Source organism: Peromyscus maniculatus, chromosome 16, assembly GCF_049852395.1.
Source record: "Peromyscus maniculatus bairdii isolate BWxNUB_F1_BW_parent chromosome 16, HU_Pman_BW_mat_3.1, whole genome shotgun sequence".
NCBI lineage: Eukaryota > Metazoa > Chordata > Mammalia > Rodentia > Cricetidae > Peromyscus > Peromyscus maniculatus.
Window position 1 is genome coordinate 41658435 of NC_134867.1, and position 16376 is coordinate 41674810.

General features: G+C 44.7%; 1 protein-coding gene across 3 annotated transcripts in view; it reads left to right on the forward strand.

The window, feature by feature from the left end:
* Positions 1-16376, forward strand: part of Ect2l (epithelial cell transforming 2 like) — an 87126-nt gene that overhangs the window by 52510 nt on the left and 18240 nt on the right. For all 3 annotated transcript variants that reach the window (XR_013045071.1, XM_016004695.3, XM_076552699.1), the window contains exons 9-13: positions 1511-1639; positions 3747-3839; positions 6060-6242; positions 8328-8431; positions 12064-12189. Coding sequence is in view for 2 of the 3 variants with exons in the window: in XM_016004695.3 (XP_015860181.1) it covers positions 1511-1639; positions 3747-3839; positions 6060-6242; positions 8328-8431; positions 12064-12189 (635 nt within the window). In the remaining variant the exon portion in view is untranslated. The remainder of the gene's footprint in view (positions 1-1510; positions 1640-3746; positions 3840-6059; positions 6243-8327; positions 8432-12063; positions 12190-16376) is intronic.

Sequence of the window (16376 nt, forward strand, 5' to 3'; positions counted from 1 at the left end):
TTAAAAAAAATCTCATCAACATTTACCCTTTAAGAAAACTTCTGGGGTTGGGGATTTAGCTCAGTGGTAGAGCGCTTGCCTAGCAAGCGCAAGGCCCTGGGTTCGGGCCTCAGCCCTGAAATAAAAAAGAAAAGAAAAGAAAACTTCTAGTATCTGTCCTCTTATATCTAAAGCAGAATTGTTTTAATTTTATTAACATCAAAACTTCCATCCACGTGGGATGAGAGCTTCCAGGGAACTTGCATAATGGCAGTGTAGCAAGCTTTTTCTTTGGGCCGCCAGCTCACAAAAAAATGACATGAATGCCAGGCAGTGGTGGCACACGCCTTTAATCCCAGCACTCGGGAGGCAGAGCCAGGCGGATCTCTGTGAGTTCAAGGCCAGTCTGGGCTACCAAGTGAGTTCCAGGAAAGGCGCAAAGCTATGCAGAGAAACCCTGTCTCGAAAACAACAACAACAACAACAACAACAAAAACAAAAACAAAAAAAAAGACATGAAGACCTATTATTAATTATGAAGGTTAGACCCATGGTTAGGCTTGTTCCTAACTAGTTCTTGTAGCTTAAATTAACCCACGTTTTTTTAACCTATGTTCTTTTCCATGACTCAGTTACCTTTACTCTGTATTGCCCATCCTGCTCCCTCCACATCTGGCTGGCGACAACGCCTTCTTCTTCCCAGAACTCTCCGTGCCCAGAAGTCCTGCCTGATTCTTCCTGCCTAGCTAATGGCCACTCAGCTCTTTACTAAACCAATCACAGTGACACATATTCACACTGTGTGAAGAAATATTCCGCAGCATGGCAGAAAAAGTCACAAATCACTCCCGAGGAAGTAGGGGTGAAGGAGACTTTGAGGTGATGTTGGCCAACTCAGGGAGCCTTACTTCTGCTCAGACCTTATTTTTTCAATGACAGTTGCGGGAGCTTTTTCTACTTGGAAATCAGTTGCAGGATCCCAGGGCTTGACCGGCCATTCACCTTAAACTCTGCTCAAATCCTGACTGGTGACTCCCAATGAAGCTGCATAATGAAGGCAGAAACACAAAGACCAAAACCTAGGTGTCTAACACCTCATTAATACAGAGTGAAAAGGATCCTTCGGCCACAGTGCTGTTCAAAGGCACTTTTTGTGATCCTAACATGGTGCTTTGGGTTTTGTTGTTGTTGTTGTTGTTGCTGTTGATTTTTGGTTGTTTGTTTGTTTTGTTTTTTGAGACAGGGTTTCTCTGTGTAGCTTTGCACTTTTCCTGGAACTCACTCTGTAGACCAGGCTGGCCTCGAACTCAGAGATCTGCCTGGCTCTGCCTCCTGAGTGCTGGGATTAAAGGTGTGCGCCACCACCACCTGGCTTAATGTGGTGCTTTGTGAAGCAGAGGTACCTTGGAGATCTTGGTTTTAAGGGCAAATACTGTGTTTTGAACTTGTGATTTCATTTTCACAGACTGCTAAAAGTTTCTGTTTATAATGATGTAACTAACCAATATTGATGTTTTAATTTTTTCCTTAGGCTATAAAATTTGCATTAAAAATTTACTGTCGCCTGAAGTGAGGGACTTCTGGGAGAAATTAGGAAGCTGTGTGGCCACCAAAGAAGAAGGGGGACGTGTAGATTTCTTTGTGCCTCTTGGAGCATCAGGTCAGCATCAACGTTCTAGAAAGGCAGGGGATATGTCTACTTATGGTTCTATGTAGCTAGAGTTTTCCTGCCTTGCCCACAGTCAGGACAAATCTCTGTCACCCGCCAGTCCCATAGCCGCTCAGACCCAACCAAGTAAACACAGAGACTTATATTGCTTACAAACTGTATGGACGTGGCAGGCTTCTTGCTAACTGTTCTTATAGTTAAATTAATACATTTCCACAAATCTATATCCTGCCATGCGGCTCGTGGCTTACCGGCATCTTTTCATGCTGCTTGTCAGGGTGGCGGCTGGCAGTGACTCCTTCTGCCTTCCTGTTCTTTCTTTTCTCCTCTCTGTTAGTCCCGCCTATACTTCCTGCCTACCTACGGGCCAGTCAGTGTTTTATTTATTGACCAATCAGAGCAACTTGACATACAGACCATCCCACAGCACAGCCAAGTGCAGACCATCTCAGTCACCTGCACTCAGGCCCGTGGTCCTAATCATCCTCTATGCGGACCTGCTGGGTAAAGCCACGAGGAACCTGAGAACAGGCTCCCACAGGACATACAGAACATCCCACAGCAGTTCTACTTTGTGTGCTTCTGAAATGCCTTCACAAACGAACCCATTTAATGCATGAATCAATGGCTCATTCCTTTTTACCATTGTAATTATAGCATGAAGTACCTCCACACTGTATACTATAATTTGTTCATCTATACAATGTATTTTATAAGTGAAGCTGCTGTGAGCACATGTGGGAACGTGTGCATCCACTTCTTTAAGGTATTTAAGATCCCAGTGGTAGACACTTAACTTTTACAAAGTGGTTGTGCACCTTTACTTTTCTAGAGAGTGTGTCAGAGAACTGTATGTCTCAACACAGTGATACTTACTTTAGTTTTAGCCATTCAAGTGGATAAGAAGCGCCTCATGGTGGTTGTAATGTGCAGTCTCCTACTGAGTCATGACGCCGAGCATCGTTTTATGTACTTTTCCACCATTTAAAAATCTTCCTCAAGTGTCCGTTCAAGGATCTCGCACATTTTGAAAAGTAGTGTAGTAGCCACGGAGGCCAGAAGAGGGCGTCCGATCCTCCAGAACGGGAGTTAACACAAGGTTGTCAGAAGCCATGTGGGTATGGGAACCAAACCTGGATCCTCTGGAATTGAAGCCGGTGCTCTTAACCTCTGAGCCATCCTTCCAGTTCCTGTATTTCTAAATTCCTTGCACAATCAAAGATCATAAAGAGTTCCTCCTGCAAATGTCATAGGAGTTTATGTTTAAGTTTGCCATTTAGATCTGTGGCCCATTTGATTTATTTCAGAATATGAGACATGGGTTGAATTTTAATTTATTTTACATATGGGTACCTATTTTCCCAACACCGTTCCTTGTAAGGAAGCCCCCCCACCCCCCCACCCCCGCCCTGCCCCCAACTTTATGTACAAGTTTACTGCAATCAGTTGATGATACAGACTTCAGTCCACTCTGTCTGTGGACTCTTGTGGACTCCCTGATTTCATCATCAATGAAAACATTAGGCATCAAAGCCCATCAGTTTCTACCATCTTTTTCCTAGAAGCAATAGAGTATTTATTTTTGGACAACAGAGACTTAAAATATCCCATCCGTTACATAAGTTTCTTTTCAATCTATTCATTGAATTCAACAATCCACTCTATATTCCAATCTCTGTCACTGAATAAGGGGAGAAATTAACACCACATTAAATGGTGACTATTTTGTTGAATCCTGTGTTTATCTCTCTCAACCCTGTCCACTTTCAATGACAATTCTTCTTTACTCAGATTATTTTAGGAAACCCCTATGAGGTTTTTCTCTGTCTTTGGCTTAAGTTATTCCAAACTTGCAGGTAAGCATTTGCATGCCCTCTTCCCACATCTTATTGCTTTATCCTCACAAATCAGGTGTTTGGACATCAGTCTGTAGGGATAAAGGTGAGACGTTCATGGGCTCTTTGACGGAAGGATTTGACTTGAAGATGACAATTGCCTGTGGTCTTTCTCGGCCAGCTCTGCCATGCTTCTAAGTAATATTTGGCTGTTTCTGGAGAACCCTGTGCGTAAACTAATGCAAGCTTTTTGGACTGTGCAGAGGCAGGCATGGAAATCCTTTCTCAGCTGTCTCAACTAACTGGCACATTCTTCTCGGCCCCCACCGGAATTGCGACTGGTTCATACCAACACAGTAAGTGTGTATCTGAGAGCTGGCTGCTGTGCCCAGTAACACACGGCTGCTTCAGTGTAACTAGGGTTTTCCTACCTCGCCCACAGTCAGTACAAATCTCTGTCACCAGCCAGTCCCACAGCCGCTCAGACCCAACCAAGTAAACACAGAGACTTATATTACTTACAAACTGTATGGCCGTGGCAGGCTTCTTGCTAACTGTTCTTATAGCTTAAATTAATCCATTTCCATAAATCTATACCTTGCCACATGGCTTGTGGCTTACCAGCGTCTTCACATGCTGCTTGTCATGGCGGTGGCTGGCAGTGTCTCCTTCCGCCTGCCTGTTCTTTCTTTTCTCCTCTCTGTTAGTCCCGCCTATACTTCTTGCCTAGCCACTGGCCAATCAGTGTTTTATTTATTGACCAATCACAGTAATTTGACATACAGACCATCCCACAGCACTTCAGCATCACTGAAGGGCAAGTACTAGGAAAACATGCCCTTCTGTCTCATTTCCCCTCATCAGCAAGCCATGGCTGTACACCCTCACTGATGTACACCTTTGCCCGACGTACACCCATCCCGGTCTGCCTATGGCAATTGCTTCTCTCTCTCTCTCACTCTCTCAGGGGAACTGTCCCTTCCACAGACGTGTCCTTTCACGTCACCGAGTCATTCATTTAGAGGAGGATTTTTTTTTTTTTTTTTGCTGCAAATATTTTGCTTCAAGCCATCATTTACTAAAACCCTCTTTAAAGAGTCCATCAAAATTGCCCAGTTGCTGATTTACAGAAAGAATGTGTTTTCCTAGTTTTTAAAAAAAAATGGATTTGGTTTTATTTGGGAACAGAAGTGGAAGCCTTAAGGAGCTGGAGAAGGGCTCGGCTTAGCCCCCCCCCCCCCCCAGTAGCATGATCAAGAAGGGAACTGGATCAAAAGAGAAATTCCACTTGCGTATACACCTTCACAAGAAAGCTACTAACATCGGATAGAAACGGAACACTGGCTGACCAGAGAACCACATGGCTGTCCTGCAATGCCGCTCCTCATTTTCTCGTGGAAAACTCCCCTCAGCCTACCCAACAGGGCTTGGCCTGTCTTGGAAATGCTAGGAACCCTGATGCTTTCGTCCCCAAAGGCCTTTCGTGACCCGGGGGAGTTGGCACGAGCGGAACACTTTTAAGGGAAACGATCCCATGTAGGGGAACAGAAAGCACATTGACTTCATCGTTCACAGAGTTCTGAGGCACACACGGCTGGTTCACTGCAGTTCACACGACATCAGCCAACGATGGTGCCCGAGGCTCTGTGGAGAGAGCTGCCCAGCTCAGGGCTGCAAGGCTTGCACCCTGTTGTCTGCCCCGGCCTTTTCTCTCTCAGTGGTTTCTTCTTACTCTGCTTGTAAAAGAACACATTAGAAAGTGTTGCAGAGGCTTGTCAGTGACAGGAGAAACAGATGGATCTTACTATCCATTCGGGTAAACAACAACAACAACAACAACAAAAACCAGCGGGCCACTCCGTCAGGATGTAGTTGCTTTGCAAGGAGACTAACTTTCTTACCCATCCCCTATAGCCCTGTGGAATATTCTGAGCTCCCCGTAATTTGAGAGAGGCAGGTGGGGCTGCTGTGGGTTGGCCTTGAATGGCTTGGCAGGGGTGTGGGAAGTGCTGAGTAGGAAGAATTCTCACTTTCAGAATGGAGAGACACATTCTTCCTTACATCCATCCACTTGGCTTCCCAAAGCACCAGGCAGCGAGCGACTTCATTTCTAATTTCAAGTAGAGCATGTCAACCTTCTCTGCCACGAACAGACGGGCATTCACTGTGTCCTTTTCGAGTTTCTTATTTTACCCCCCGAAAGCAGGCTGTGGCTGCTTATCTTCTCCCAAGAAAGGACACTGTGCCCAGTATAAAGACAGCTGAGTTGGTTGCGCTTTAAACAAAAAGTAGAAATCCCCTGCTTCAGGTCAAGTCTTGAGCTCCTTGGAGAGCTCAAGGCCAATGAGAGGCCTTGTCTCAAATAACAGGGTGGGCAGCACCTGGGAAACAACCCCAGAAGTTGACCTCTGACCTCTACACGTAAGTGTATACATGTGCACTCACACACATATACACCTGTACACACACACACACACACACACACACACACACACACACGTATGTACGTACATACGTAGATATGTACATACACAGTGATCTCAAGTCTTCAATAATAAAAGTAAAACTCCTGTCAGTTCTTAGTGACTGGCTGGGGGCACAGCAGGACAGACCACCTCCTTCTAACTACTTCAGTGAGTCCAAGCTGCAGGCATGGTCCAGCTTCACAGACTCCCTGGAAGACACCTTGAAATCAGTGAGGAAGGAGTTACATCCACTCTTCAAGAACTTGCAGAAGAGCATCAGTGGCCAGATCATAGGTAAGATCTCTGACACTTCTGCTGCAGATCAGGCCAGAGCTTATTTATTACCTGAGGAAATTCAAGACTGAGAACGGCATAAGCAAAACCCAGCTGTAACACATGCTTGGTCAGACATCACCTCCTTGGTTTTTCAAATACTCAAGAGAAAACTAGTCGTGCTCAGAATGTTGGAGCTGACTCCTGTTTTTAGGTGTCTCCATCTTACTGGTCCATACGGCAGCCCATCTGCCCTGGACAGAACTTGCTTTTTGCCCAATTGGAGAACTGTACCTTTTGCCACTACGACCTTCTAGCAGTTAAGCAACTCTTACTCATGGCGTCTATTATACAACTTGTTGTAGCTGGAAGGTTTCTCTGGTCCCACCCAGCCCCATGGTCCTCAGCCACTTATAAAATAATCACCCAGAGGCTTAATATTATTTACAAACTGTATGGTCTAGGGAAGGCTTCTTGCTAGCAAGCTCTTATATCTTAAATTAACCCATTTCTACTAATCTATGTATTGCCACATGCGTCCCATTACATGTTGCTCCTTGGGTGATGTCTTCCTAGATTCTGCCTTTCTCTTTCCTGTCTTTCTCCTTTCCCGCCTGCCTCTAAGCTGCTTGCCATAGGCCAAGGCAGCTTATTTATCAACCAATGGGAACAACACACATTCACAGCATACAGAAAGACATTTCCCAGCAACTTGTTCTACAGTACAGTTAGTATCTAAAACACATAATTTACCCAGATGCCTCAGGCAGATAAGCCCATTCAGGTTCCCCTCCAAATATGCATATAAATTATATATTACAATTTTCTCCTTAAACAATGAAATAAAATATGCAGCTTGGTGCTGTGTTCCATGGTCTTTTAATGAGCCTGTTGGACATCACGGAATCAATTTTCCATTCCTACTCCATTCCCCTGATCAACTTACCATAATAATTTTGCAGAATAATGTACTCTCAACATTAAATCACAGACTAAACCAGTCCGTTCTTTAAAATAAAGCACTTTACCCATCTGGGTAAATATGTCCCCCTTCATCCCTAACCATCTCTTCATATTTTAAACATTCCGTCTGACTAAGACGGTATCATTTGAACACTACAGACCCATGCCGTTCCCTTTTCCTGCTGTGCATACAAACAGTAGCTCATGTGTGTAGCACAGGTATTTTGTCCATCAGTACATTTTCTACATTTTGCTTCACAAATGCCTCTTATGTGGAGATCTTCCCCTGTATTTTCCTGTACGATCACATTTAGGAAAGGCTAAACCAATATTCTTAAATAGTTTAGAAACTATAAACCAGCCAGGTGATGGTGGTATACACCTTTAATCCCAGCACTCATGAGGCAGAGGCAGGTGGATCTCTGAGTTCGAAGTCAGCCTGGTCTATATAGAGAAACCCTGTCTTGAAAAAAGCCGAAAGGAAAATAAAATTATTTAGTTGGGCAGTGGTGGTACACACACCTTTAATCCCAGCATTTGAAAGGCAGAGGCAGGAGGATCTCTGTGAGTTCAAGGCCAGCCTGGTGTATAAAGTAAGTTACAGGACAGCCACGGCTACACAGAGAAACCCTGTCTCAAAAAAACAAACAAACAAATAAAACACATCCAACCCAAACAAAACAAAAACTATAAACCAGGAGAAATAATTCCTCCTTTTTCTTTTATAGATACTAAGTATTAGACAGAAAAATGGAAAAGTAAATATTTTTTTATGAAAGTATGTTGGCAATGAGAAGTCAATGGGAAAAGTTGTTTTCCAGTAAAAGCATGTCGATATTAAAATATTAAAAAGATGATAGATACCATTGTATGCAAACTACTTTCTGTGAATTTAAAATGTTTACACTTGAACACAAGGGGAGGGGAAATGGGAGAATGTACGTTGGATCAAACATCTGACATACAAGGTTTCATTCATACTTTCTCTTAGTATTGTATACCAGAGCTTCTCATGGCAATCATAAAAATGTGGTGCTGTTCCTTGCATTGCTGACCACTAAAAAACTGAACTGTGATGACTGTTTTCTTTACCACCACATGTCTTGCATGAATTAAGTACAGTGTATGTGCCTTACATTTCAGGGCAACTTATGTTTGACGCTCTGAGTATGGCCAGCATTCTACAGAACCAAGATGCTGCACAGACTCTGGCCGATGGGCTGACGGAGTTGTCAAAAGAAGGCTCTGTAAGTGTTTTTGCTGAAGAAAGAAAATGGGACAAGTGTCAGCACAAATAAATCCCTAGTTTACATGTGTTACCTTTTACCAGTTTATTGCTCTGGGACACAGATCCTCAGAGAAATTATATCAGTTTATGAAAGCAGACACAGAGAGATTCTGGACTCACGATGTGATTTACGAAGGGTATAAAACAGAGAAGCAGGAGACCTCCTGGGTTATTTAAAGTCTATTCATTTGTGTGCTGTTTTCTGTCTCGTGCCTAATTTCAGTCAGAAGAAAGGTCTAATTTCGTTTGCTCATGGCCTTATATGTTAGAAAACTTGTAGTCTACGTAAACGTCATACAGCAGCATGAGCCGGGGAACCACAACACGTGAAAACAGATACAACGTGATGATGGGCAAAGGGGGTTAGACGAGGAAGGGTAGCAAAGGAAACCAAAAGAAAAACAGGCGAGGCAGCATTGGGGGGCTAGGGATACTTGGCGGGTCTCAAGAAGCATTTGTGTTATCATGGCATCTTGGACAGTCTACCAGGAAAGGCAGCGTACATTTCAGAAGACTATAAGAGGTTAGTTGGCCAGGGAGCTAGCAAAGTGTCTTCCTTGTAAGTGTGAGGACCTGAGTTTGACCCCAGAACCTATGTGCCAGCAAGTGAGGAGTGGTGGCAGATGCCTGTAATCCAAGTGATAGGGAGGGAGAAATAGGTGGATCCCTGGAGCTCTCTGGCCAGCCAACTTTACTCATTGGTGAGTTCCAGACCGATGAGAAAACCTCTTTAATATAAAAAGTGGACAGTCCTCTGGCTTACACACACACACACACACACACACACACACATTCACTGTGTTAGTTTGAATGTAATTGGCCCCATAAGCTAATGGGGACTGGCACTATGTTGGAGGAGGTATGGCTTTGTTGGAGCAGGTGTGGCCTTGCTGGCCTTGTCACTGTGGGGGTGGGCTTTGAGGTCTCATATATGCTCAAGCCAGGCCCAGTATCTCAGTGTACTTCCTGTTGTCTTTGGACGAAGATGTAGAATCTTAGCTCCTTCTACAGCACCATGTCAGCTTGCAGGCTGCCATGTCCCACCATGATGATAATGGACTAAACCTCTGAACTGTAAGCCACCTCAATTAAATGTTTTCCTTTGTAAGAGTTGTCATGGTCAGGGTGTCTCTTCAGCGCAATAGAAACCCTAACACACACACACACACACACACACACACACACACACACACACACACACATACAAGGTCAGTCCATAGGCTCCCTTTCTCACAGCCTCAAGGATAACTGTGAAGCTGAGGGAATGAACAGACATTGTGTGGGGCCGGGGGAAGTCAGAATAAAAGAGGAAGCAGCCATGATTGGTGCATTCCCAGGGCTGTGCACGATCTTTACTCTTCAAGGACCGACTCCCTCCTCCTGTGGTGATTCTACCATTTCCACGTGATCTCTGCACACATTCCCTCCCCCTTGCTGCTGTTTGCCTGCTCTGGTTTCCCTTGGTTTTCTGGGGGCAGCACCAGATAGCTGCAGGCTTAGCTACACTATATGGACCCACTCTTAGCCATGGACTTCCTGCCATAGAGTCAGCTCAGGGGTACTCCAACCTGACACCCAGTGAGTCAAGGCCTTGACAAGTTTCTCTGTTGAACTGATCATGGATATTTAGTGACCCAAAAGCTTGGAAAGATCTGTAGCTGTTTAAGTTTCTCCGGTCCCACCCAGCCCTGTGGTCCCACAGCTGCTTATAAAATAATCACTCAGAGGCTTAATATTAATTTCAAATTATATGGCCTGTGGGTCAGGCTTCTTGCTAGCTAGCTCTTATAACTTAACTCAACCCATTCCTATTCATCTATATGTTGCCAAGTGGCCATGGCGGACAGGTCTGCTGGCATCTTGTTGCTCCTTCAGTGATGGGTTGTCATCTCTTGGCCTCCACCCTTCTTCCTCTTGTGTTCAGTTTGAATGTACCACCTTAACTTATCCTGCCCTGCCATAGGCCAATGCTGCTTTATTTATCAACCAATCAAAACAACACATATTCACAACATACAGAAAGATATCCCACAGCAAAGATCCTGCACTTTCTCTCAAACACCAATTGGTTAAACATGTTTGGTGGAGGAAAAACCATAGATGGCATAATTTTGATAAGGCTTTAACCTACAGTGTGAGAAGGAAGCAGACTCCATGGTGTGTTCACAGTGCTGCTACCTGTGCCTCTCTGAGGCTTGCTTCCCTCCTGAAAGACCACAAGATCCATGCTGGTCTTTTCCTCGCCGAGCCAAGGGTTGTTGTAAGCCAATTTGAGTCTAAAGATCTCGAGAGATCCTTCCTCAGGAACTTGTATTGTGGAAAAAAGCTGAGCATTAAGAGTATATCTGTTAACCAGAATATGGGATGATGAGAAATTTACTAATATTAGTTGAATAACAATTACTCTGTTTTCCAGTCGTATGATTAAGCAGAGAGCTGAAAAGTCTGCTAAAAATGTGTCCTCTCTTTTTCATGTATCCATGTATATAGTGCACATGTGGGCATTGGTGTGTGTGTGTGTGTGTGTGTGTGTGTGTGTGTGTGTGTGTGTGTGTGTGTTGTAGAATACTATTTTAACTGGACAAAGATGTGTTCCATTTGTTTATGCTGTGGAATATTACTTTAATTATGTTAAGGTATGTTACTTTTAATTATGTAAAGATGTATTATATTAGTTTCAGCTTGCCTGCCTAAGGCACCTGATTGGTCTAATAATAAAGAGCTGAACAGCCAATAGGTAGTCAGAGAAACAATAGGCAGGGCTGGCAGGAAGAGAGAATGAATCAGAGGAGAAATCTAGGCTCCAGAGGAAAGAAGGAGGAGAAGAGAATGAGAGACATGCCTGGGCCAGAAGCCAGGGAGCCGCCAGCCAGCAGACACTAGAAGCAGTGAAATAAGATATACAGAAAGTTTGGGCCAGGCGGTGGTGGCGCATGCCTTAAATCCCAGCACTCGGGAGGCAGAGGCAGGTGAACCTCTGGGAGTTCAAGGCCAGCCTGGTCTACAGAGTGAGTTGCAGGACAGGCTGCAAAGCTACCCAGAGAAACCCTGTCTCGAAAAACAAACAAAAAAGATATACAGAAAGAAAGTAAAAAGCCCCTGAGGCAAAAGGTAGATAAAGAGAAACAGGTTAATTTAAAAGAGTTAGTCAGAAAAGAGCCAAGCTAAGGCTAAGCATTCAAAACTAATAATGAGTCACTGTGTCACGATTTGGGAGCTGCTTGGTGGCCCCAAAGAAAAAGCCTGGTACATGTGTGTGACGTGTGGCGTCTATGTGTGTCTGCGGGGCAGAGGTTGGCATCAGGTGTTTCCTTGATCACTTCCTGCCTCATGTTTTGAGACAGGGGCACTCACGAACCCTGCAGCTCACTGATTCCGGTAGGCCGGCTGGCCAGTGAGTTCTGGGGCTCCATCTGAGCACTTCCCCAGGGCCCAGTTTTCCCTTGGTACTGGGATCAGAATTCAGGCCCTCAAGGTCACACAGGCCCTTACCAACTGAACCCACCCCATGCTCTCTTTTCTGTCGTATATTTAATATGTCAGATGGAAGTTTTAAATATGATTTTTTGGGGGGTGGGGTTCATTTCTCAGGACAAACCTCTGGAATTTTTGTCATATTTCCTACTGAAGAAATCTAGTAAAAGGAGCGAGGAATTTGAAGGAAGTGATATTCTGATAGAACGTGACGTAAACGTAACACCGGATCCACTCAGGAAGGTAAAAGTTGGTGTTGTGTATTCTCATGCCATGGTGCTTCTCTATAAAGCAAGGCTCCTGTGGGGAAGAGATTCTCCTGAAGGACGATGGTTTTCCTGGGAAGCTTCCAGCTGCCAACTGTTTCAGAAGATCACTGTCACGGACTATTGTTAAATGGGGTGTTTCGTGGTACTTAACGTGAGTGGCGTTTCAGCCACTTCAGAGCACAGCTCCTTCGCTGACTTGAGAGCTGTATTTTACTGTAGGAGACCTGCAAATTTGCATTTTGCTTCACCACTTATTCAGCTGAGTCCTCACTGAGGTAACTTGAAAGAAAAAAAAATTGCAGACTAAGACCCTTTGTGTTGTGTATGAAACTAAGACAGGGCACACGCCTTTAATCCCAGTACTTGGGAGGCAGAAGCAGGTGGACCTCTGTGAGTTTGAGGCCAGCCTGGTCTATGTATCAAGTTCCAGGCCAGCCAGGGCTATATGATGATACTCTGTCAAAAAACCAAACAAACGAAAAAGAGAATTCCTTTTTTCCTCTTCCTCCTCTTCGCTTTTCTGAGATAAGGTCTCCTGTATCCCAGGCTGACTTTGAATTCACCATGGAGCCGCGGAAGACCTTGAACTCCTGCTCTTCCTGCCTCTTCTTGGCTTCTGGGATCACAGGTGTGTGCCACTGTGCTAGGCTTTTTTTTTTTTTGAGACAGGGTTTCTCTGTGTAGCTTTGCACCTTTCCTGGAACTTGCTTTGGAGACCAGGCTGGCCTTGAACTCACAGAGATCTGCCTGCCTCTGCTTCCTGAATACTGGGATTAAAGGTGTGCGCCACCATTGCCCGGCTTGTGCTAGGTTTTTGAAGAGCTGAGATCAAGCCCTGGGTTTCATAAATGATAGGAGAAGACAGGCTACAGACGACCTGCTCCTTTTTTCAATTGAGATTCAAATTTAAAAGAAAAAAGGTTGAAGCTAATCCTTCACAAGAGAATAATTTTTCCAGTGCTTGATTCAGACCCCCACACTCTTGGCTACACAAAATAATCAGAATTCATTGTCATTCACAGAACTGATTACATGGAGAAAAAGTGGCATTACAGAACCACTTATACCCAGGGAAAAGATATTTGAGGGCTTAGGACGCTGTCACCCAATGCAAAGTCCCCATCTAGACTGTTCGTATGTATAGACTTCTGAGTTGCCCCAGCAGGTGAATCACCTGCTGCCCTATTCACACTGAAATTCATTAGTGCATCCCTAGAGCACAGCACAGGGTAGGACCCAGGAGACCTGCTGGACATTTCCCTTTGCTGTGTACCCTGCTAGACCACCCAGAAAGGGGCTATCTCCACACATTAGGGCTTAGTTTTAAAACTATAGGTATTTGTTTAGAAGAGCTCATAAGCCCACAGTTACAAGAATGGAAATAATGATATCTCTCAGATGGAAGCTCTGAAGGGTTTGTGCAAGCAATAAGGGCTTGTCTATCAAGTCCAGATCTCTTCTGTCTCTGTCTGCCTGCCTGTCTATCTGATATTCATCCATCCATCCATCCACCTACCCACCCACCCATCCACCCACCCATCTTAATCAGTACTCTGAATCTGAAATGTCCCCACAGGTTCTTGTTTCAAGTGTTTAGTTCCAGCGTGTGGCACCATTTAGAAGTCTTTGGGAACCTGCCTGGTGAAAGTTGGTTACTAGTGTCAGGCCCTAGGTTATATACCTGGTTCTAGTCCATGCCATGTGGATAAGTTATCACCTCCTGCTCCAGTGGCCATCGTCGGAGATGAGCCACCCTGCCTTTTCTACCACAACAGACTGATATCCTCTGAAACTGTGAGCCACAGTAAATCCCTTCTCCATTAAGTTGCTTCTGTTGGGTGTCCTGTCACAGTAATAGGACAGTAACCAATGCGGTCACTATTCTGTCTCCTCATCTTGCTGTCCAAGCAGTCCTTTCTCCGGGCTGCTGTGTGCCTGCATGGCTTTCTGTAGTATTTATACTAACACTGTGAAATCATGGAGATGAGTGACAATAATAAACGTGCCCAGATTCCTTCAAGGGCATCCCCCCCCCCCCATGACCCAATGTCCTTTTGCTAGGCCCCACCTCCCAATGGTGCTACAGGGCAGCGACTAAGCCTTCAAGGCATGGTCTTTGAGGGACATCTGAGAACTAAGCAATAGTGAGTGGTTTTCCACGTTAGAGCACCTGCCTTATCTGAGAGGTGGCAGTCTAATTCTGCAGGGTTTCAGCTGTCCTAATTTCGAGACAGTGTGAGTTTGATTCTCACTTTACATCTGCAGTTGCTTTCTCCTACAGAGCCACTGGTGTCCCCAAGGAGTTGACAAAGTGATGGTTTCCTGGCTATAAATAACTAGTGCTGTAATTTATTTTAAAGTGAAGAGTGTTCTACTCACAGGGACATTCTAAAGTTGTTTTTTTTTTTTTCTTTTTTTCTCAAAATTCAAAGGCTCCTCCCTCCCCAAGCCTAAAGTCTAAACATATACCAGGCTGGCATGAGACAACCATACATGGGAAGGAAGAGCAGAGAGTCCCTGGCGCAGACAGGCATTGTAGTGGTATAGACTGCAAACCAGGAAGAGAGCCGAGGATGGCTGTTGCTCAGGGACCACCTCCTGTGCCAAAGTTTGTGCCTGCTATAAACTGTTGACATGACTGCTCCATGGTGTAGTTAAGGGGAAGGTTTTTATTGTAGATATGAGAGAGAGAACAGCTAGAGCAGAGCAGAGTGAGAGAGCAAGAAAGAGCGAGAGAGCAAGAGCGAGAGCGAGAGCGAGAGCGAGAGCGAGAGAATGAGAATGAGAATGAGAATGAGAATGAGAATGAGAATGAGAATGAGAATGAGAATGAGAATGAGAATGAGAATGAGAATGAGAATGAGAATGAGAATGAGAATGAGAATGAGAGTGAGAATAGCAGGGTTATAAGGAAAATGAGTTGCCGAGGGAGGGAACCCATGTGCTGGAGGGAGTTTAGTACAGGAGGAGGTGAGAAAAATCTAGGATGCTAGCCTGGGTTTTAAAATGTGAAACAGGCACTTGTGATACTGCCAGAGCCTGGAGGCCAGCATGAGCTTTGATATGCTAATAGGCACCACAGGTAGCTGTTTGTCCCTTCCGATAGAGGTAACTGGAAATGACTCCTTTTTGTAGATGAGAACCAGTTTCACAAGCTCCTGAGGAATTCTGGTTTTATCTAAGAGCCAGAAATCCTCCTATAGTTCAGGTTGAGTCCATTTCTGGATATTTGGACTGCTTTTTGGAGTTTGGGGAAGTGAAATTGTCTTTGGACCTGACAGCCGCCCTATGAAACCACACAGTAACAGAATACACTCATTTTCTCCTGGTAAAGTAAAAGGAGTCTTGGTTGAAAACTGATGTTTCTAGCCAGGCCTGACGGTGCATGCCTGTAATCCTAGTATTTAGGAGGTGCTAGAAGGGTCAGGAGTTCAAGGTCAGCCTTAGCTAGAGAGCAAATCTAGAGAGGTCTAGGGTGCTGGGAACTCTGTCTCAAAGAAACAAGACAAGCAAATCCTCAAACAAGGTGATGTTTGTCCTCCAACCTCTTCCAGGGACAGCAGGGGATCTCCACTAAGAGTCTTAGCTTTGAGTAGTGAAAGCAGCAGTCTTCTGACAGGAACATGGGGCTATTGTTCTGTTGCTAGAGGGGACCCTGGGGTGCTGCTCAGGGAACCAGGGGACTTGTTAATTCTGATGCACTAATTTACAGACAGGCTGCAAGGTATGATAAAGAGAGAGAAAAAGCCATATTTAAATGCGAAAACAGACAACTCTTGGAAGAGTATGTGAACTGTTTTATGACACTTTATCATGAGTTGAAAAAGGGTGAATTTTATACAGTGCCTGTTCTTTCTAGCATCTTCAAAGTGAGATAAGCCACTTCCCAGCAGCTGTGAAGGGAAAAAGCAGCATTTAGGCCAAGCCCACTGCCAGGAGTGTGGAGATGCTTTAAGCTTGAGAGGAGCCCTGAAGGGCAGGGCTCCCCACCCTACCCTTCAGGGAAGAAGCTAGAATTTAGTTTTTAGGTATAGTAGCTCAAAGGAAGCTAAAGGCTGTTTATATTTTTAAATTTTGTACACACAAAATTGTACATGTGTACATGTGTGAAGACCAGAGTGGTATTTTCTATTGTTCTCCATCCATCCATCCATCCATCCA